General features: G+C 40.6%; 1 protein-coding gene and 1 long non-coding RNA gene across 47 annotated transcripts in view; one reads left to right on the top strand and one right to left on the bottom strand.

Annotated features, from left to right (window-relative positions):
* Positions 1 to 21,406, bottom strand: part of NRXN3 (neurexin 3) — a 1,722,001-nt gene that overhangs the window by 1,177,236 nt on the left and 523,359 nt on the right. For all 45 annotated transcript variants that reach the window (XR_010151246.1, XR_010151247.1, XR_010151248.1 and 42 more), the window contains one exon: positions 4,880 to 5,318. Coding sequence is in view for 42 of the 45 variants with exons in the window: in XM_063793837.1 (XP_063649907.1) it covers positions 4,880 to 5,318 (439 nt within the window). In the remaining 3 variants the exon portion in view is untranslated. The remainder of the gene's footprint in view (positions 1 to 4,879; positions 5,319 to 21,406) is intronic.
* Positions 4,545 to 10,904, top strand: LOC104002110 (uncharacterized). 2 transcript variants are annotated; one of them, XR_674189.3, is made up of 3 exons: positions 4,545 to 4,719; positions 9,610 to 9,687; positions 10,670 to 10,904. It is a non-coding gene; the product is annotated as an uncharacterized LOC104002110 (long non-coding RNA). The 2 variants fall into 2 exon arrangements; XR_001709444.2 differs by lacking the exon at positions 4,545 to 4,719 and adding an exon at positions 5,314 to 5,753.

The raw sequence follows: 21,406 nt of genomic DNA, 5'->3' as shown, positions 1-21,406 counted from the left end.
GGAAAATCTCAGTGACCTAACATCTAGTGTATCTTTTCTCTACTTAACCCTCTTGGCTGAGACCATACAGGTTGAGAGCAGCACAGTTCCTGCCTGTATTTAAATTCCAGCTCTAATATGTATGAGCTGTATAACCGTGAAGAAGTGACTTCACCTTCCTGTGCCTCAGTTTCCTCATTTGTAAAATGGGAAAATAACTGTCCCCACCTCATAGGTTGGTGTGATTAAATGAGTGAATATATGCAAAGTGCTTTTAAGAGTGACTGAGACAGAATGAGGCCTCCATATGTTTGCCTGAGTTTTCTTCAAGGGCTCACCAACCCCCAAAATATGGAACTTCCTCTTCTGTCTCTCTCTCCATGCACTGGTACTCTCTAGATTGGGCATTCACTACCAGCCCTGCCAGTGAATATTTTGAGCATTCCCTGTGATACATTTTAACTGAAACATTATTCCTTATTTAATCATTTAATAAATGTGTATGGAAGACCTACTCTGTCTCTGGTATAGTTCTAGGCACTGAGATGAACTTGATAGGCATGTCTCTCCTCTCATTGAGCAGATGTTCCAGAACAGAGGGACAAAAAATAAATGATATGGTTTGGCTGTGTTCCCACCCAAATCTTATCTTGAATTGCCATTCCCATAATCCCTGCATGTTGTGGGACAGACCTGGTGGGAAGTGAATTGAATTATGGGGACATTACCTCCATGTTGTTCTCATGATAGTGAGTGAGTTCTCACAAGATCTGATGGTTTTATAAGTATCTGGCATTTCTCTGGCTGGCACTGCACTTCTCTCTCTCCTGCTGCCATATGAAGAAGGAGGTGTTTGCTTCTCCTTCCACCATGATTGTAAGTGTCCTGAGGCCTCCCCAGCCATGCTGAACAGTGAGTCAATTAAACATCTTTCCTTTATAAATTATCCAGTCTTGGGTATGTCTTTATTAGCAGCATGAGAACGGACTAATACAATAAGTAACTCAATAAATGAAATAAATTAGCTAAGGGCAGGTGCTATGAAGAGAGTAAAATGGGTGGTGTGCTAGTTACTCATGCGTTCTACTTTAAAATGTAGAGTCACTGAAGGTCTCTCTAGGCAGGTAAAAGTGAAGCTGAAACCAGAATGTTGAGAAGGATCCAGCCATGCAAAGTCCAGGAGAGAGAGCATGCCAGGCAGAGGGGATGGCACCTACAAAGGCCCTGAGGTAGGCAGATGTGTGGCTAGAATAGAGAAGGCAAGAGGGGGTGAGCAGGAGATCAAGTCAGAGAGCTAAGCAGATCCAGGAAGGGGTTGGAGTTTGGACAGCATCGAATGAGATTGTAGAAGATGAAACCCCACAAGCTAACCTGGGACCTTGAGAGCAGGGATTCTAGTCCTAAATGTCTTTATGACCCTAGGCCAGTCCCTGAACCACTTTATGGCTCAATTTCCCGAACTGGAAAATTAAGGAAATGGACTAGGTGATATCTAAACTTCCTGTCAGAAATTTTAAAATAGGTATTTATTATTCTTGATGTGCTTTATTGGTATCAAGATAAATGGGTCATGCCATCCATCAGTCAGCCTTCACCTCTGTCTGATTCTCAGTTTCTTCAGTTATGAAGGGTATATAACCTGAAGGGCTGCGAAGATCAGACGTGATCAAGAATGAAACATACACTTTAAAGTACAAAGTCGGCTGGGTGTGGTGGCTCACGCCTGTAATCCCAGCACTTCGGGAGGCTGAGGCGGGCAGATCACTTGAGGTCAGGAGTTCAAGACCAACCTGGCCAACATGGTGAAACCCCATCTCTACTAAAAATACAAAAATTAGCCAGGTGTGGTGGCAGGCACCTGTAATCCCAGCTACTCGAGAGGTTGAGGCAGGAGAATTCCTTGGACCCGGGAGGTGGGGATTGCAGAGAGCTGAGATCATGCCACTGCACTCCAAGCTGGGTGGCAGAGCGAGACTAGCTCTCAAGAAATTTAATTAATTGATTAATTAAAGTTAAAAACAATAAATAAAATGCAAAGTCAACACAAGAGTAGAAGCATAGAAAGGATATTAAGGGGAATTTAACAATCTGCTTCACTACTCCCTCCTAGAAGTTTACTCCTAGAGAAATATGCTTTGCCTTTTGTTTTTCAATCTTTCAAACACTTATATAACAACAATAATGTCCTGGCTACCATTTTAACTATTTTATGTGCATTTTTGGACTTGATCCTCAAAACAATATTGGGAGGTAGGAGTTATTATTTTCTCTATCTTACAAAGGAGGAAGTTGAGGTCTGTATCTCTTACTATTTTCTCTGTTGCATAGTTTTCTTTCTTTACCCCTCACAGGTCCACAGGGCTAATCTGATCACCAACTAAAATGGGGAGACATCTATTGCCAAGTAAAGACAATACTAGAATCAATTTAAATTTTAGAGCCTTAAATACAACCTGAGGAAAATCTGTCCTCTGAATGTGTGACCATAACAGTTTTGAATGCACTTAACAAGTTCTAAGACTGACTTGCCCAAGTGAGGAGTGATCATAAAAGTTTTTCTGGATCACTGTTAGTTATATTATTCTTCAAGATTATCAGGGAAGGAGGCACCACATTTAGATACACTTGTTTTTATAACTATCCTTTAGTATAGATTTATAATCTAAAACAAGTTACCAGAAAACATTCTCATGAAAAAATGAAAGTTTAACAGACTGTATTAAAATTTTAGATTATACTGCTTTCATGGGATAATTGTTTGTTTACTCAGTAAGTTTTTAATAGGCTTTGATCAAATTCATCAGTAGTTCAAAAAACTGGCCAGGCCGGGCACGGTGGCTTACTCCTGTAATCCCAGCACTTTGGGAGGCCGAGATGGGTTGATCATCTGAGGTCAGGAGTTCGAGATTGGCCTGGCCAACATGGTGAAACCCTGTCTCTACTAAATAGACAAAAATTAGCTGGGCTTCGTGGAGGGTGCCTGTAATCCCAGCTACTTGGGAGGTAAGGCAGGAGAATCACTTGAACCTGGAAGGTAGAGTTTGCAGTGAGCCGAGACTGCGCCATTGCACTCCAGCCTGGGCAGCAAGAGAGAAACTCTGTCTCAAAAAAAAAAAAAAAAAAGAGAAAAGAATTAGCCAGTGCTTTAGCTCCCGGGTATGAAATTTAAGACTTCTGAAATTCAAACATATTTGTTGAAGTTGGGTCCACTGGTGGTTCAAACAACAAAAATTGTTCCCCTTTGTTCAAAATTGTTTGAAAAAAAAATTTGTATTAGGAACAGACAGAAATGAACAAATGGCAATTTTGTGTGTTTTAGCCTGCCTGAGACATGGGTAGGTAACTTTTATGCTGTGCCAAGGTCTAGGTTAGTCAGACACAAAACCCGTCCACCGTGACCTAACCTCAGAGATCCCAAACACATGCTCTTAAAAACCAGCAGCAGTGTTTTCTTTATAATTCTGGAACAGCTTTCTGACTCTGCTCTTGCTGTCATTTTACTGAAAAACAGAGAAGGAGAAAGAAAAGAAGAAGAAGAAGTATGGGGGATGTGGCAGGATTTAGCCTCCAAAGAAATTAATTTTTTGGGTGTTTTTCTGTGTAAAAGGGTAGACACTATTCATTCTTGCTTAACGAGCACATTTAATTTGAAGGCTCTTGGTTCTGATCAGATTTCAGACAACCAGTAAAGATTCCTACTGGGCAATAAAATAGCCAGGGCTGCAATCTGCCACCCATCTGCCCTCTGCAAAGAACCCATCCAGCTCTTCCTAAGGGCAATACTGCTATCTCTGCCGTCAGCCTAGCTTTGGAATTATGCAGAAAAGCCAACCCACCAAAGCTCAGTCACTCCCAGTTTCAGCCTTTTGGGGAACTTATTGCTCTCTCTTACTGGCCAAATGTACCTAGAAAGAAAATATCCAAATAAAGACTTTTTAATGTTCATCAGGAAAGTGAATCTCTATAAATATGGCACATGAAGCCAAGACCCTTCTTGAGTACATCCTACCTAAATGGAGAATCAGGAAATGAGTCTGAAATGCAAATGCTCTAATTACTGCTCTTGGGAAAATGCCCTTTCTGATAGCACAGAATGTGACCTTCATTGCCACATGGTCCATAGAAAGCTAGGCAGACTGTCCAGGCATTCAAAAACCCCTGACTATTTTGCCCCACCCCCACCCCCACTTTGTTACTATTCCATAGTAGCTATGTACTGCCTGGGGCTAGCTTGTTTGATCTGCAGCTGCAGAAACAAAGCCATTTAAACAAAATGTAAAAGGTTATGAAGAGGAAGAGAGAGTTAGTGAGGTCTGAACAAAGAGTGAAATATAGGCTTTTACACCAAAGGAAGGCTTTAAATTGAATGTATCTTCAGGAAAAATCAATTTGCCTTTTCCTTTCTTGTCATAATTTCTCCATGCAACATGACTCTTGCCAATTATTGAAGGGTGTATTGTTGCATAAATTCTTGCACAGTGAAGTTTATCCTACAAAATAATCACATAATGCAGCATCTGTGATGTCACAATCGGTTTCCATGGTGATGAGGAAAAAGAGAAGCAAAGAATGGGGCAATGGGGGCGGATCACACCAGTGACATGAGAGTTGCTCTGGTAGCAGTGGAAATGCTATTTGTAAAACCATCCTTAGCTCCAGGATCGTAGAGCTATCACTGAGACAATTGCGCAGTGAGTGACAAGAGAGATAAGCGGAGAATGTGAGCCATCTATGAGACAGGTATCTTTTCAGAAACATAATTTTACAACAGCCATTAAAGAGAGTAGCAAAAGAATCAACAAGCATGCAAGGGTGAAAATTAAGAAACATAAAGCCAAAAAACAAACTGAGAAGCTACAGCTTTCGTCTAGTCTCAGTCACACATCCTGCCTCTTCCTACCTGATCTGCCATCTCGCTGAATGTCCACATGGTACCATTCCCCATCATTGGCTTTCTTCTGAGTGGCTTTCACTTTGATGGTGCCAGAGCCCATGTCAAGCAGCAAGTACAGGTTGCCATCGAGGAGTTCCACGGCAAAGAAGTCTACTTTTGTATTCTTCTGGCTCCGAGCATCCTTCCTCTCTTGGGGCTTTCCATGAGTGAAGAGGATCAGGCCATTGGGCTCTGTGGTGCGGAAGTCAAAGGAGATGGAGCCCATACGTTTAGTGTTCCACTTGGGCAAGCTGATGTAAGCCTCTGGGGTCTCAAAGTTGATGGGGTCCAGTGTGGCCACATTCTCACACTTAAACACAACTTCGCCATAGATTTTCATCTTGGTGTCCGCAATCCGGGCCAGGCGAGACAGCTCCAGACGGATGTCATTATTCTTATAAACAACCTGTCAAAAGCCAAACAAAAGTGCCATGTGAATCAATCTTGCAAACAGTATCCATCCATCACTCACTGGGCACCTGGAAAAATGACCCAAGAAGAGGCTTCAGGACATAGTCCAAAACAACATGAGAAACAATGAGACACAGGAACCAAAAAAGTATCTGAAGAAACATCTGATGTGCACACAAGCTCCAAAAAAGCCTCTATATTTCTACAGAATTTCTTTTGTCTCCTGGCCAATTTCTTGTGTTGTCAGAAAGTTATACAACATAAGCTTGCAAATAAAAATCAAGAGAGATCGAGCTGCATGGATTCACATACTTCATACAAAGTGATTTACTGAAGCACCCTTAGTAAAACACCAGAAACAACCTAAATGACCATCAATAGCAGATGGCACAGCGTTATAATGGAATATTAGGCAGGCCTTGCAAACAAGGTATTGCTTTTGGTTTTGATGTGGAAGCTCTCCAGGTCACATTGTTAAGTGAAATTGTCAAGGAACAGGATAGAGGGTGCATTATGTTATCATTGTGTAAAAGTGTGGGGGCGTGGGGGCATTATATGTATATATGCTCCAGTAAGCATAAAGTCTCTTTGGAACTATAAAATTGTCATTGGGGAGTATATTTGCGGGATTAATATTCTGGAGTGGGAGGGTGACTTACTTTTCACTGTGCCCTCTTACAGACTTTTTTTCAACCATGTGGATGTATTACTTGAAAGAAAACAATAAGTGTTAAAAGCTGGTGGGGACAGAGGTCTGTTTTTGTTTTTATTTTTTGCACATTGCATGTGCCCTCTGTACAGTGGTAGAATGAGACACCCTGAAGCCCTATTTCAGTCAGTCAGTCAAGGACATTGATTTAGTTGAGAGTCTGATTTTACAAAGAATACTGAACCAGACACTAATTCACCTTGCAAGGGGGTCCAGCAGAGCTTTCTGCCTCCATGCCCTACCCAAGGTTAGTGTACACTTCTGCAAAGCCATGGCCACTGTCCTGCAGAGTGGGTAGGTAGGTGGAGAACGTGAGGATGGCAGTTAAAAAAATCTATTATGACTGTCTAACAGCCACTATGGAAAACAGTGTGGAGATTCCTTAAAGAACTAAAAGTAGAACTACCATTTGATCCAGCAATCCCACTACTGGGTATCTACCCAGAGGAAAAGAAGTCATTATACAAAAAAGATACTTGCACAGGCATGTGTATAGCAGCACAATTTCCAATTGCAAAATTGTGGAACCAACCCAAACGTTCATCAATCAACAAGTGGATCAAGAAAATGTGATATATATATATATATGAATACTACTCAGCCATAAAAAGGAATGAATTAATGGCATTTGCAGTGACCTGGATAAGACTGGAAACTATTATTCTAAGTGAAGTAACTCAGGAATGGAAAACCGAACATTGTATGTTCTCACTGATATGTGGGAGCTAAGCTATGAAGACGCAAAGGCATAAGAATGATACATGGACTTTGGGGACTTGAGGGGAAGGGTGTGATGAGGATGAGGAATAAAAGACTACAAATAGGGTGCAGTGTATACTACTTGGGTGATGGGTGCACCAAAATCTCACAAATAACCACTTAAGAACTTATTCATGTAACCAAACACCACCTGAACCCCAATAACCTATGGGAAAAAAATCTGTTATGACTTTCTAAACCAGGTATAATCCATCTAAAAGCAGAAATTAATCTTTCTCCATGAAATTAGAATTTCAAAAAAGTTTTACTCTTATTTGAACTGAAATTTGATATAGTACCCTGGGATGGTTTTTGGCGCTCTGATCTCTGAGCAATGTCGTATCCATAAAAACTTAATAAACAGAAAACAATGGAAGGGAAATAGACAAGGATCTGAGTATTGAGCGTCCCAACTATTTTCCTATTTTCTTTATATTACCTTATTCAAATTCTAAGTCAGGACCCAGATTTAGGTTTGAATTCCACATTTACTACTTACAAGCTATGTGACTTTGGCAAAGTAAATTTTCTGAGTCTGTTTCCTCTCCTGAAATTGGGAACATAGGAATAAACAAACTATTTATTTTGTAATAATAAAATGATTTAAAACATGTGAAGCACTTAGGAACGCAATATCATAAAGGCACAAAAGTCGCAGCTATTTGGAGGGTTATTGTTAATCTCATTTCGCTATTTCCACAGCCCTGAAAAGGTTGCATTATCATCTCCAAAACAACAATGGCTAATTTCTAAAATAAGCCTCATCTGTCCATATCTGTGAGACAAAGTCACTCCAGCACATATCATATAATCCCCAATACCCAAATGTAGAATTAGTTCCCATCTCCCATCACCAGGAGAGAATCAAGCAAAGCTGTTTGCATTCTAATGGATATTACAAGAGTGATATATAACTATGATGAAGCATTGAAAATGACTCACTATTATGTAACCTTGACCATGGACCTAACCATAGTCAATAACATTGAAAATAATGATACTAACACTTATTAAGCACCTACCACCAGGCACCATGGTAAGGATTTAACACCTCTCCATCCCATTAGATACAGACAACACCCATTTGAGATACCTGTAATCATTCCCTTATTTTACAGATGCAGAAACAGACACAGAGAGCAGTTAGGGAACCGGCCCACAGGCACACAGCTGATAAGTGGCAGAGCAGGACTTGAACCTAGGCATTTGGGCCCCAGGGTCCATATGCTCAGAACCAGGCCCCACTAGCAGCACCTGTGAGGCTTATCTTTAAAATTACATGGAAAGTCATGCATGCTCAACTTCACAATTCAAAAGCTGAATTTTTCATTTTAGCTAAACTGGGCTGACCATGCGCAAAGGGAAATATTGCAGGATCCTCAGGCAATCACTCAAGTGAGTAAACCAGAAAAGAAATCATAAAAGTTTAATGAGTGTCAGCTTCTCCTTTCTAACCTTCACTATTATACCTCAGCATGTGAGAGCTCTTTGTCATAAATAAACTTTGGCTTTTTCTGCATTTGGGTTAAATGCCTGTGACTAGAGTTCCTAGTAAAGGTTAATTATTAATGTATAACAATAGGTCATCCCAAAGGGACAGAAGGAGGCTTGGCTCCATGGAACAATAAATAGAAAGAGAGATCGGGCATTCCTACAGGAGGCTGAGGACAGAATAAAAAGGAGGAAAAAAAAAGCCTTTTAACAAGATACAAGAGCAGTGAAGAGGAACTCTTCTGTGAGAAGGGTACCTAAGTGAGACTGGGAGAGAAGGTGAATAGCCGGAATGAAGATTTCTGAAGAGATAGGTAAGAGAAGCAAGGGCCAGAAACTGGCCAGACAGAGATAACCAGACTTCTCTCAAAGGCTCTTTGAAGATGAGTGCTCTATCTACTCCATGGCCCTGAAATTACCTGTCTATTTATATGGAGTTTTCACTGTCGTGAATAAAAAGCCAACACCATTCTCACTGACAGCTGAATAACCCTTCTGAGTCCCATTTTATTTATTCCAAAGGTAAGAGCCTTGATATCTGTTCTACAAACTGTCCCTCTTTCCCACCTCACAGGGCTGTTGTCAAGATCAAGTGGGATGTTAGACATAGTAGGACACAGACAATTCTAAACCGGCACACAAACCTAGGAAGAAATAATCCTATATCTTCATCTCCCATGGTGTTGGGGTTCTGTTGGAAATGGATAGGGTCCTGAATTGAGGTTCTGTGAAGGTTTATCTACCAAGAGGAAAAGGACAGGAGGGCAAGGGACTTGAAGCCCAGTGATGCTCAACTGGGACTCTCCATTGTTAATATCTTCACCTTCCCCACCTGCTCTGTGCAGAACCACAGCCACAGCCACACAGAAGTGTACTGGCACCCTGGGTCAGCATGGAGGCAGGAAACCCTGCTGGACCCCCTTACAAGGCAAATTATTGTCTGGTACAATGTTCTCTGTAAAATCAGACTGTCAACTAAATGAATGTCCCCAAATGGCTGGCTGAACTAGGAAGAGATGTGGCATCAAGTGACAGAAAGCAGCCTTGGCTGACAAGTCGCCTCGGCGAGGAGCAATTAAAGACAAAGTAGAAACGGCTCCCCATGGGGGAAGATGTCACACAGACTGGGAGGTACAGAAGCAGAGTCACAAACAGTGACAAGCTGGTCTTACTATCCCACCCATGGGCTTGTAAAGACTGCTGTTTGGACATGTGACTCATGCTTAGGAGACCAGACAGTAAAACAGCTGAGGACAGAATCTCAGAGTTAAGACAAAGTCTCTCAGGAAAAAAATATACTTATATTCCTCCATGATCTTTAATACAGAGACACACAGGAGCAATACCAGGAGTAAAGCAAGCTGAGAGCCGGAACAATATAAGAAAAGAGACTACCATGTGCCAGGTACTTTGCAAACACTGTTTTATATCATACACCATAAGCAAATGAAATAGGTAGCATTAGCCCCATTTTACAGACATGGAGTTCAGCAGGGATACATACTTGCCCAAGATCATGTAGGCTATTAAATGCATAAACAGGACTTGAGCCCTTATCTCTCTGACTGCACTGGGGTAAGGATATGCTCCAGAGAGGGCAATTTCTAGCCCTCCTGTACCCCATGCCTACACACAAAGCAGAAACCCCTTAGTCACGCACAAAAACCACACCCAAGTCCATCTTGATGTGCAAAGGCCTTCCCCTCCTGCACAATCCATTTCTAATGGATGTCTATACCTCCCCGCTTAGGGGTCACCTCAAAGGTTTCTGTATGAACCCAGGTGTTATTGCTTCTGCATTCTTGTTCACTGGGTTTCCTAGGCTGCAGTGCCTTTCTCTTCTCTCCAGCCTCTCTAAATGGTGCCCCTTCCCTAGGATTTTCAAATCCATTTGAGAATTTCCCTGGCTACTCTGGTACTTGGTGATCCCACAATCTGATAAATCAGAATCCTTTTATTACCTACCAATGAGGAAGCTGTCTGCCCTCTTGCCCAACCCACTTGATTGGAAAAAGAGAGAGTATTCTAACCCTGCATGATGCACTTATTACTTCAAATTCTTCCAAGGTATTTGAGTTAGAAGGCAGATGCATGAGAATAAACTAAGAATTAGAGATAGTCCCCATTCAGAGAAGTATTTTCTTCTCTCCCTCTGCCATCTTATCCCAGGCCACTCTGTTCTCAACTTTCTGAGAATGTGTTTCCACGTGTTCTGTTGTAAATGCCCCATCTCTATGCACTCCAGCAAGGGAACTAGAAAGAATGAGGGGATGTGGGCATGTGCCCTAGAGTGCCCAGATGGCTTCTTGGCACTATTTCTCCTGACAAGCTATAGGAGGTTTACCACCTGGTCTTTCTTTTCTCTTGTTTTTAAACTATCTGCATAGAGGACAACTTCAATAAAAAACACCAGGTCGGCGGATAAGACCATGTCACTCACAGGTTTGTGACCTGAGGCCTGAGCACCAATGATCCACTCCACATCAGTGGAGAATGTTGGAAAGTAAGGACGCTGTGGACATTTTCTGAAGTTGGAGAAATGGAATGGTGGAGAAGCCAGTATTGGGGTACCATGAGTGGAGCAGAGTTGACGACAAATCTCAATAAAGCTTTTCAACTGTATACCTAACTGCAAAGTCATTTACTCACAACAAGCAAAAAAATAAATATATACTTATCTCCCTTCCAAATTTAATCCTTTGACAATAGATAATAATGAAATGAACTTTTTCTCTTCAGCTTCCAGGATGATACAGCTTCTAGATAAAACTTCTGGGCTAATCTTATTCTTGCATAACGTTCCTACTCAGGGTAAAAGAATGACTAAGAAGTGTTGTGAAAGAATCTTGCTTCTGGGGTCTCCACGGAATCACACATCCCACTGTCTCTGCCCCACTTCCCTTCTCTCCCTCAGGCAGCTGATGACTTGGGCCTGCTGTGATTTCTCCCTCCTCTAAACTGTCCACTCCACTCACTCATCACTTAAAACTCTCTCAACTTTGTTATCTTTGTACAGCACAAGTCTTGTCTTTTCAATAGATTTCGAACACCTTATGAGCAAGAAATATGAATTACACCTTTTAACATCTGAAATTGCTCCTAACTATATAGGTGCTTAACAAATGTTCATATCTTTATTAAATTAGATGTTAGATTGAAGTAGCAGTATAGTGCCATGGTCATGATTATGGCCTTTGGAGACACCCTAACCAGGGTTTGGACACCTTACCAACTGTGTTACATTGGGCACGATATTTAACTTGTCTCAGCCTATGTTCTTCTACTGTAGAATGTAGATAATATCTTACCACATAGGACTGTAAGAAATAAAGGAGATGATGGTCCCACATATAAAAGTACTTCACATAGTTTCTGACCCTTGATAAGCACTCAATAAGTGATGGCGATCACTATTAATTTTGTTATTTACTGAGAAAAGCCAGAATAAATCAACAGACAGTATAGCATGGAGTCATTAAGAAGGAAAGATTCAGGCTGGGCAAAGGGGCTTTCGCCTGTAATCCCAGAACTTTGGGAGGCCAAGTCAGGTGGATCACTTGAGGCCAGGAGTTCAAGACCAGCATGGCCAACATGGTGAAACCCCATCTCTACTAAAAATACAGAAATTAGCAGGTATGGTGCGGTATGCCTGTAATCCCAGCTACTCGGGATCCTGCAGTGGGAGAATCACTTGAACTCCGGAGGTGGAGGTTGCAGTGAGCTGATATCGCACCACTGCACTCCAGCCTGGGTGACAGAGTGAGACTCCATCTCAAAAAAAAAAAAAAAGAAAAGAAAAGAAAAAGAAAGATTCTCTCTAGAAGATAACTTCTAAGCCAATTGTCAAGCCTAAGAGGCAGGGCTACAACAAAAGAAAAACTCTGGATTTAATAAACTATAAAATCATAACTTTATATATTTATTTATAAGTTATATATTATTTATTTATGAACTTCATATATGTATTTATAAATTACATACACTTATTTATAAATTGTATATACTTAATTGCCTAATGTGACATTTATGAAATGCACACACACCAAACACTTGCTCAGATTTAGATTCATATTCATGAAGATCATTTTTCATCACAGGATGCCACTGATCAAACTCTAACAGTGAAGTCCAAGCACAAATGTGGCAGCAGATGGTCCTCTTAGATCCCAAAGTCTGAAAAACCTAATATCTGGCATGACCAGAGTCACATCTGCATCTCTGGTCTTGCTAACAGGGATCAGTAAACTAACTCCACCTGCTGAGATACAGCTGACATCCAACCTGGGGCTCATAGTCCCAACTGCTGCATCGCATGGATGCCACCATTTTCATGCTTTATATTTTGTTAACAGTGGTCAGGATCTGCCAAAGACAAAAAACTAAGCACCAAAAATAGAAAACTGGAACTGAGGTTCAGACTTGCAAGGCAGGAGCCAGAAAATGTCCAAGTTCTAGAGCTCAAAATAAAAGTTAAAAAGACTCCGGATAAAGTTGAAATCAATAGTACAATGTCGACAGTTAATTAATTTTTAAAAATTCTATGTGATCCAACACTCTATGGGTCAAACAAAGCGTATCTGAAAGCTAGATTTCACCAGATGGGGCCACCATCTCTGATCTATGGCCCTATTTGTAAGAGAGTGGCCAAGAAAATATAAAAGGGACATATGGCAAGCTGGAGTAGAAGAAAAGATCCAGGAAACTGACATTGAAGTAGCAAAATCCTTAGACCATACCTCATTCTGAAAAAAGCCATTCAGTTATCTAGGCATGCAGGCAGGCCAGCCAGAAAAAGAGAGACAGCTGTAAGCCAGTCAGTTTTTCTGCCCTCATAAATCACAGAGCCATGAGTGCAAGCCCAAGAGCCCCGCTGATAATGCGAGTCATTACTACCGGTGCTCAAGTTAAGCGTAGGCTTTAACAAGTATTTACTTGATGGATTCTTTGTGAAAGGAAAATGATCCTATAGGTTTATGCCCAGTTACAGATGTGAACAGTAAGAAGTTAAGCAAGATTTCTGACCCTTTGCCTTATTGAATGCTCCATGCCTGTTCAGAGTAGAGGTCTCAATTTTATTCTTCTCAAGAAGAACTTTCTTAGGACTTTTATTCCACTTAAATGGCTGATCAGGAACAGGCTGCAATGTATTTGTGTATCTTATAGAAAAAGTTTCCAGGCCGGGCGCAGTGGCTCACGCCTGTAATCCCAACACTTTGGGAGGCCGAGGCAGGTGGATAAAAAGGTCAGGAGTTCAAGACCAGGCTGGCCAAGATAGTGAAACCCCGTCTCTACTAAAAGTACAAAAATTAGCCAGGCATGGTGGTGGGTGCCTGTAATCCCAGCTACTCGGGAGGCTGAAGCAGGAGAATCACTTGAACCCGGGTGGCAGAGATTGTGCCACTGCATTCCAGCCTGGGTGACAGAGTGAGACTCCATCTCAAAAAAAAAGAAAGAAAAAGAAAAAGTTTCCAGTCAATCAAGTTTCTAGAGCATTAAGGATACTATAAAGGCTCAGTCTATCACAGTCTATCACAGGCTTGCTCTTTCAAGCTTTATCATTTTCACAGAGTCCACTAAGCTTCTACTAAGTTAACAAATAAGAACTTGACATAGACAGACCCAGGCAGAGACATAAGACATGAACTGGCAAGTAGGGGGCGTAGTTCTCCGAGATAGAACTAGTCAATGGGTAGTTTTAAAAATTTCTAGTTGCCAGTCAATCTTTTCAGACACAACTGGATAGCAGCTCTCCCATTTCTTAGAGCCATGTTGGCAAACATGAGCCTCTACCCTCCTTTCCCAGCAGATGGCATTCATCATCAATAGACATATTTCTATTCTACTTCCACTCAACCCAGATGAAGCCTCAGAATCCTCTCAAGGTAGTGCTCCAGGAGGTTAACTACCAGTCACTGAGAGCCAGAAATTGAGATGAACCTATTCTCCACCTTTCTTATCCTCTAACGCAAAAGCCAAGTTAATATGAATTGATTAGCTATATTAGAATATTAGAAACAAAAGCCCATGTAAATGTACTAAATAACCACTGTATCTTTAGCTCTAGACCATGGAGGATAGACCATGAGACATAATTGCTGCCAAAAACATGCACAGAGAAAGTTGAAGGGCACTTAAGGGGGGAATATTTTTTCATCTCAAAATTGGAGTGAGATATATTTGTCATGTCAATTAATGTACAAGGACCTATGACCATAAACTTGATTGAAACTGTAGTTCTGTGCCCTCTGGTTGCTAGGGATGGCACTGTTTCGATCCTCTAAACTAAGCGTCATAAACACATGGGTTGTGTGTTTCTGATGTGATAATCAATGCATTCCCTGTATTTAGCAAAGTGTGTGGCACATAGTAGAAGCTCAATAAATACACACTCTCATTTCCTGCATTTTCTTAGGCACTAAACAAACCTACCCAGAGAATGCCTACATTTCCTTCTGTCTTAGAATATTTGATGAGGGCACCAACTCCAGTAGAGTAAAAGTTACATGTCACAAAGCAGAGGAATTAAGATGAGGTGAATAGGTGGTACCTGATTATGAAAAGCTCTAAAAATATATACATTATGCAATTAGGGGAAAAAGGTAACTATTGGAGTAGAAAGGAAGCCTTAAGCAGTTTGATTAAAAAGATGACAAAATTTAAAACATACCTTGCTGAACCACTAGGAAACTACTGTTATTTTTATTCCGAGGACTAGAAATGACTCTAATCGTCTCACTATTAACATGTCTGGGAATAACATGTCATTCTCTGCTTAAAATTGTTCGATGGTTCTTTATCAACTTCAGAATTAAATGCAAACTTTGAAGCATTATATAAAAACCTCTTCCTGATCTAGTCCTCACTTCATTGTTACCAGCCTTGACAAAAGTTCAGCAGGTCCTCCAATTTATCATTCCAGGGATAAATCTTGCCTGGATTCTCTACCTGGATAACTACTATTCACCACTTGAGGCACAGTTTAGGCATCACCTCTTTTTAGAAACCTTCTTCAATATTTCTACCCACTCCACTCCCACCCACAGCTGATTTCTTCCTCTCCGCCCCCATGGCTTCATGTTCTAACTGCTATCATTGTATCTATCACATTGTACTGGAATTGTCTGTTTCTTCCAGTAGACCAGGAGCCTCTCAAGGGGAGAAACCTATGCCTTTTCTCTCTGTATCTCTCAATGCCTGACACAAAGTATGTGCTTACAGGAGGAGGTGGAAAAATGGGAAGAAGAATAGCAAGGAAAATCACAAGGGCTACTTCCTGATGCCTTTAAGTCTGTGAAGACTGTAATGCAGAAAGAAGCCTCTGTATCTATTCTGCCTGAAAATAAGTAATGAGATGAAAAGGTAGAAAGCTAAAGTATTACAAATGGTTAAAAGGCATTTCTTGGAACCACTGAATATTTAGTAGAGTTTTCCCCGGCATGTATGCGTAGAAAATTTGCTTTTATTTTTAAGGCGATCTATATGGAAAGTTCTGCACCCCAGAGTGGCAGCTATCATTAGTGTATATGTCTCAGCAGAACACTAACAGAAGAAGTAAAAGCTCAATCACAAACTCCAGTAACATCCTCTAAGAGACTGGCTGACAAAGTTCGGTGCCAACACTACCTCCCACTCTGAGGCATGCTAAGGGGCTACTGGACACCTCTAACATGACAATGTAGCTTTGACTTGTCATAGAAAACACATGAATGTTTTGAGACAGTACCTCAGAGCCTTCGTCCTCTCTACCTAGAGTCAAAGAGCAAGAACGACTCTCCAACAATGAGGCCTTTGGCCATAACTAGCAGCTTCTGGCTGTTAGCAGCTACTCCGAAAGAAAATAGATGACAATAGGCATACCAAACAGCTTTTGTAGAAAAAGCTAATCTGAGAGGCTCAAAGACAAAAGAGTCATAGAAAATACTGTAAAAGCATTCAATGAAACAGAACCTTTAAGAAGTCTAACACAGTTGGTTGGAAACAATAGTAGCACATGAGGCAAGCAGGTATTGTAAGCAATCCAGGTGACAGAAGCAGTTAGTTCAGAACCATGCGTAAGACGGGTTCTACAAAGAGGCGCAGGACAATGGGTAAGTTCCAGGAGAACTCTGGGGCTAAGAAGATAACTGCGTATAGGGGCAACCTCTTATAATGTCAAGTCCACTAATTTATACAAAATACACGTGGACCAGTGCTGTACGGCTTCCTGATGGCTCAGCAACCTCCAAAGGAGATCTGCCCATCAGAAGCAATTACAAAGTATTTCTTGCCTGGCCTGTGAAGCACTTCTGCTTCTAGCCTAATGAAGGCTTTAATCAGGTGGCTTTTCAAAGTGCTCCAGAGAGCCCCTCTGCAATGAGCAAAAGAGGTGGGGAAAGTGATAGGAAGAATATGCCAGGTTGGCAGGTAGCTGATAACAGAATGATTTCCAACCTGGTACAGGAGGCAGCAAATAAGAGTTGGGTTCAAACTGACAATAATATAGACAGAAATGCTGGGACTCGAATTAATTTTTTTCCAAAAAAGATTTCTTTACACTTTGCTAGCTTAAAAGTAGTCATGCAACAAAAGGTCCCCTCCTTTCTTGGGACTCCCTTTCAAGGTGATGGTATATAGGCCCTAATACTTATACCTATGAGTTTGCATTACCTTTAGTAAATCTGCAGAGACCTAGATCACCACTAGATGTCCCTTATGCCACGCAAAATCAACCTGAAATGAATTTCACTACCAGTTACAAAAAGCACATTTAAAGATAGATTTTCTAAGCCTTTGATCTTGGGTGCCAACTGTAATTCCTATGATGACTCACTCCGTTGCCTTATTTACATTGTGTCCACTTTGGTAGTATTTCAATAGTCTTTTATTATAACATATAAAATTATAGGCAGAGAATAGGAAACTGATGAATTAAATTTCTTTTATTTTATATAAAGGAAGAGGTAGAAATAATAGAGAAATAGGTAGAAAGAAATATTGGAGAAAAGGGACATAGGATGCCTAAAGAGGTCCCAAATTCATTATCACTTCTAGGAATCAAATAAGTTTTCATATAAAACCACAAGCTCAGACTAAATTCAGATTCTCCATACACTGGGATTTTGTATTCTGAGATTAAACAAAACTAGGTGTGATAAATAATTTTAATTTCACATCTCAAACGTGATCTATCACGAATGGTTGTCTATGACACTAAGTAAGGAAGACTGTTGTACTGTGATCAATGAGCAATGTCTGCTACGGGTGTGGGAACTGGGAACAGTGGCTCCCATGATATGCCTTTGCAGAACTTGGGTTAATCCCCTAACCCTAAGGGTCCCAGACTTGGGATGAATGTGGGTGATGGTGACAGTGGCGGTGATGGCAGTAGTAGAAACAGCGATAGCTAATATTAACAGAGAGCTTCCTATGGGTTGGTAATCGTTCTTAGTGTTTCACATGTAAGGACTATTTAATCCAAGTGTGAAATATATTCAAACCAAGATGTGACAATACCTTTGAGAATAAAAGAAGGGGGCACTATTAAAAATTCACCTGGACAGGAGATATTACCCAGAACTTTCCAAGGTGACCTGGAATAGATGGCCACCCTATTTGATCCTCACAACCTGAGGCATGAGAAGCAGCATAAAATATAGTTAACAGCAAATATGCTGAGTTGAAGTATATTCTGAGTTGAAGCATATACTCTGAGTTGAAATTCTTGTTCTGCGACTTGTTACTGTGTGATCTAGACAGGTTACTTAATCTCTCTCTACCTCAGTTTTCCCATCTTTGAAGTAGGATAACAATAGTACATTTACCTCATAGGGTCGATGTGAGAATAAGAAGGTTAAATACATGTAACATGCTTAGAATATCTCCTGGCACCTTCCATATATTGGTTACTATTATCTTCATTTTACAATTGAGAAAACTGGGAATCTGAGATTTTATTATCTACCTAAGCTCACACAGCTATTAAGTAGTGGAGCCAGCATGGAAATAGAGATAAGTCTGGCTTCAGAGCCTATAGGCTTAGCAACTATTACTATCCTCTCTCTACAACAGAAGAGAAACTAAGATTCTTCAAGATCACACTTTTAAGATTCTTTGATCACACTTCTTCAGCTAGCTGGATTATAAAAGAAGTTACTAGAAAAATTGATCTCTCCTGCCTGTGGCTTAAGATAGCAGATTACACTCAAGTAGGCATGGATGAAGCATGTTTAGGAGCACCTGCCAAAGCCTTGAGGAAGACTCCTCCAAGGTCCATATCCCCCTTAGATTACATGAAAGAGGTGGAAAAGACATGAAGGAGTCAAGAAACATCTGCATCCCAATTTTAGGTACTGAAGTTCCCTAATTCAAACATTGGTGAAGTCCCTACTCTAACCTTGCATGGGGTGGCCCACTCAAACTCATAGTGTCCACTGATACTCAGTAATCTCCCAGTGACAACTTAGACCCATTTTTATTCTCTTGATAAGACAGATGGCAAGAGCTACTGCTGGACACAGAAGAGCGAGTGCCAAGCCAACTGTGCACACCTTATCCTACAGAGATGGACCACAATCTACCCACAACAGCCAGACAGTGGAAACTGACTGTCACTGATTCCTTGTCCAGAACTCAGACCAGCTCTTCCAGTTACTTATCAGCTCCTCAATAAGTATTAATTAATGGCTTATTTTCCTAATGGGAGTTGGGAATGTTGCCATATACATCTGTTCAGTGGCATTAGGCTGACCTAAATTAGACCTTTCCTGACAGCAGCCCCAGGCTTTTTTTCAATGGACCATCAGTTTGGAAGTCATTTACTCCTGAAGTATGTCTGTAAGCAAACAATGTTCTTAGAAGATCAAGCACTTTGAATCTACAAAAAGAGAAAGGTATCTGTGTAGTAGGCTGAATAATGTTCCCCAAAGATATATCCTAATCCGCGGAACCTGTAAATATTATTTTATTTGGAAAGGAGTCTTTGCAGATGTGATTAAGTTAGGGATCTTGAGATGAGACTATCCTGTATTCTCCAGGTGGACCCTAAATGCAAGCACTTGAATCCTTATAAGATGAAGGCAAAGGAAGATCACACATACAGACAGAGAAATGATGTGAATATGGAGGTAGAGATTAAGGGCCACAAGCCAAGGAATATGGGCAGCTATCAGAAATGGGAAGAGTCAAGCAACAGATTCTCTCCTTGACATTTAAGAGGACATGCAGCCCTGTTAACACCTTTATTTTAGCCCAGTGAAACTGACTTATGACCTCCAGAATTATGAGAAAATAAATTACTGTTTTTAAGCTACCAAATTTGTGATAATTTGTTACAGCAACCACAGGAAATTAATACACCCTCCCACTGCTGCTCATTCCTCAGCTCCTGATAGACTTTGACTTGCAATAACAAACACCAGAACAAGGCTTGCATCCTTTGAGGCTTGCTATACATGGACTGGTCAGGTTTATGGAGAAAGAACCAAATAAGAATAGAAAATTATCTAGGAGTATCAATACTAGTAATCCACTCCTAGGATGCATCCAGTCTCCAGCATTTAAATTTCCAACTAAACTTAGTTTCCAGGTTTTTGACCCCAAGCTTCATCAAGTACATGCTTGTGTAGTACAGAGAAGCTGCCTGACTCTCTCATAAGGCACCATAACTTAAGTTCAACTCCAAGCAAAAATTAAACATGTGCATTAGAGTATGAAGTATTTGTAATTCATTGTGCTGGAGGCTATCTAATTCTTATGACACAATCTTTTTGCTGAAAAACTTAGAATGATCTGGGGAAGATAGACATGTATATCATTATTCAGACACTACATATTGATCAACTATTATATACAAAGGACCATGCTAGGAAACGTGGAGCCTACAAGCGGAAAAGAGTCATTGGCCCTTCCCTAAAATAACTTACTCTATTAAAAGAAACAGACATATACACATTTATTCAGTTTTTCACACACTCATATATTTATTGAGTGTCATGCTCTATGAAAATACAAAGATTAAAAAATACTGCAAGTAAGCCTTCTTTTAGAAGAGGAGACAGTCAGAAAATCAAAATGAGCAATTTACATGATAAAGGTTTCTAAAAAGATATTTCCAAATTAACATGAAATCAGGGATGAGCTCTTAATTCAAGCTGTGGGTAGAGGGAAGAGGCAATCAGAAAATGCCTTTGAAAGGATGGAGTACTAAGGTGAGACCTGATAAATGAGTGGCATTAGCCAGGTTTTGAAATAGGAAGGTAAAAGAAATAGCACGGATGGCAAGAAATGAGAGTGAGAAATCTTGGCATATGTGTAGTCTCAAGAACAATCAATATAGTTGAATTGCACAGTATAGTGGGAGTGACAGTTGAGTTGAGGCTGAAAAATGCCCCAGAAGACCTCCTGCATCCAGCTGATGTAGAAGTTTTAATTTGATCATAAAGGCACTAGGAAATCGCTCTGGTTCAGAAGAGTGACGAGGTCAGGTTGGTATTATATAAAAGATTAATCTGGTGGTCACATAGGGAATGAACTAAAAGAAAGCAAGAGAACACACACACACACACACACACACACACACACACACACACACACACGAAAATCAACTTGAAAAGCTATTGCAACATGACATACATAAGACCAAAAGTACAAAAAGTACTTTGAAAGGAATTATTATTGGCTTGGGGATGATATGTGTGTTTGGGGAGAAATGCATGAAGAAAATAAAAAATAGATGATTAAATTGATAAAACTGGCTCATACCAAATCATAGTCTTCAGTACAAAGCTGAGGACCAGGGATCTAGAGCAGGTATTTGAGCAGTGGGGGAAAAAACAAAACAAAACAAAACAAGTTTTATGAGAACTACATGGCAACTGTGTATAAGTATTACCAAAAAATCCAACTAAGAGAAGGTAGTGCCCAGGTCTACAGCACTAGTGGTAATGATGAAAAAGGAGAGGAACTGTCTAGAAAGAAATATCAGAGATAAAGCTGATAAAGCTTGCTGACTTGATGGAGACTGTGGGAACGCTGTCCTGGCCAGGTCTATTGAGGCATCCAGTTTTCCATCTAAGACTAATAATGAAGGCTAGATACTAAGTGCCAAGAACTGTGCCAAATGCTTTATTTCTTTATTTTTGTTTGTT

Source organism: Pan troglodytes, chromosome 15 (genome assembly GCF_028858775.2).
Source record: "Pan troglodytes isolate AG18354 chromosome 15, NHGRI_mPanTro3-v2.0_pri, whole genome shotgun sequence".
Classification (NCBI taxonomy): domain Eukaryota; kingdom Metazoa; phylum Chordata; class Mammalia; order Primates; family Hominidae; genus Pan; species Pan troglodytes.
Note: the sequence above shows the minus strand (reverse complement) of the source record. Positions and strands in the feature narration are given on the sequence as shown.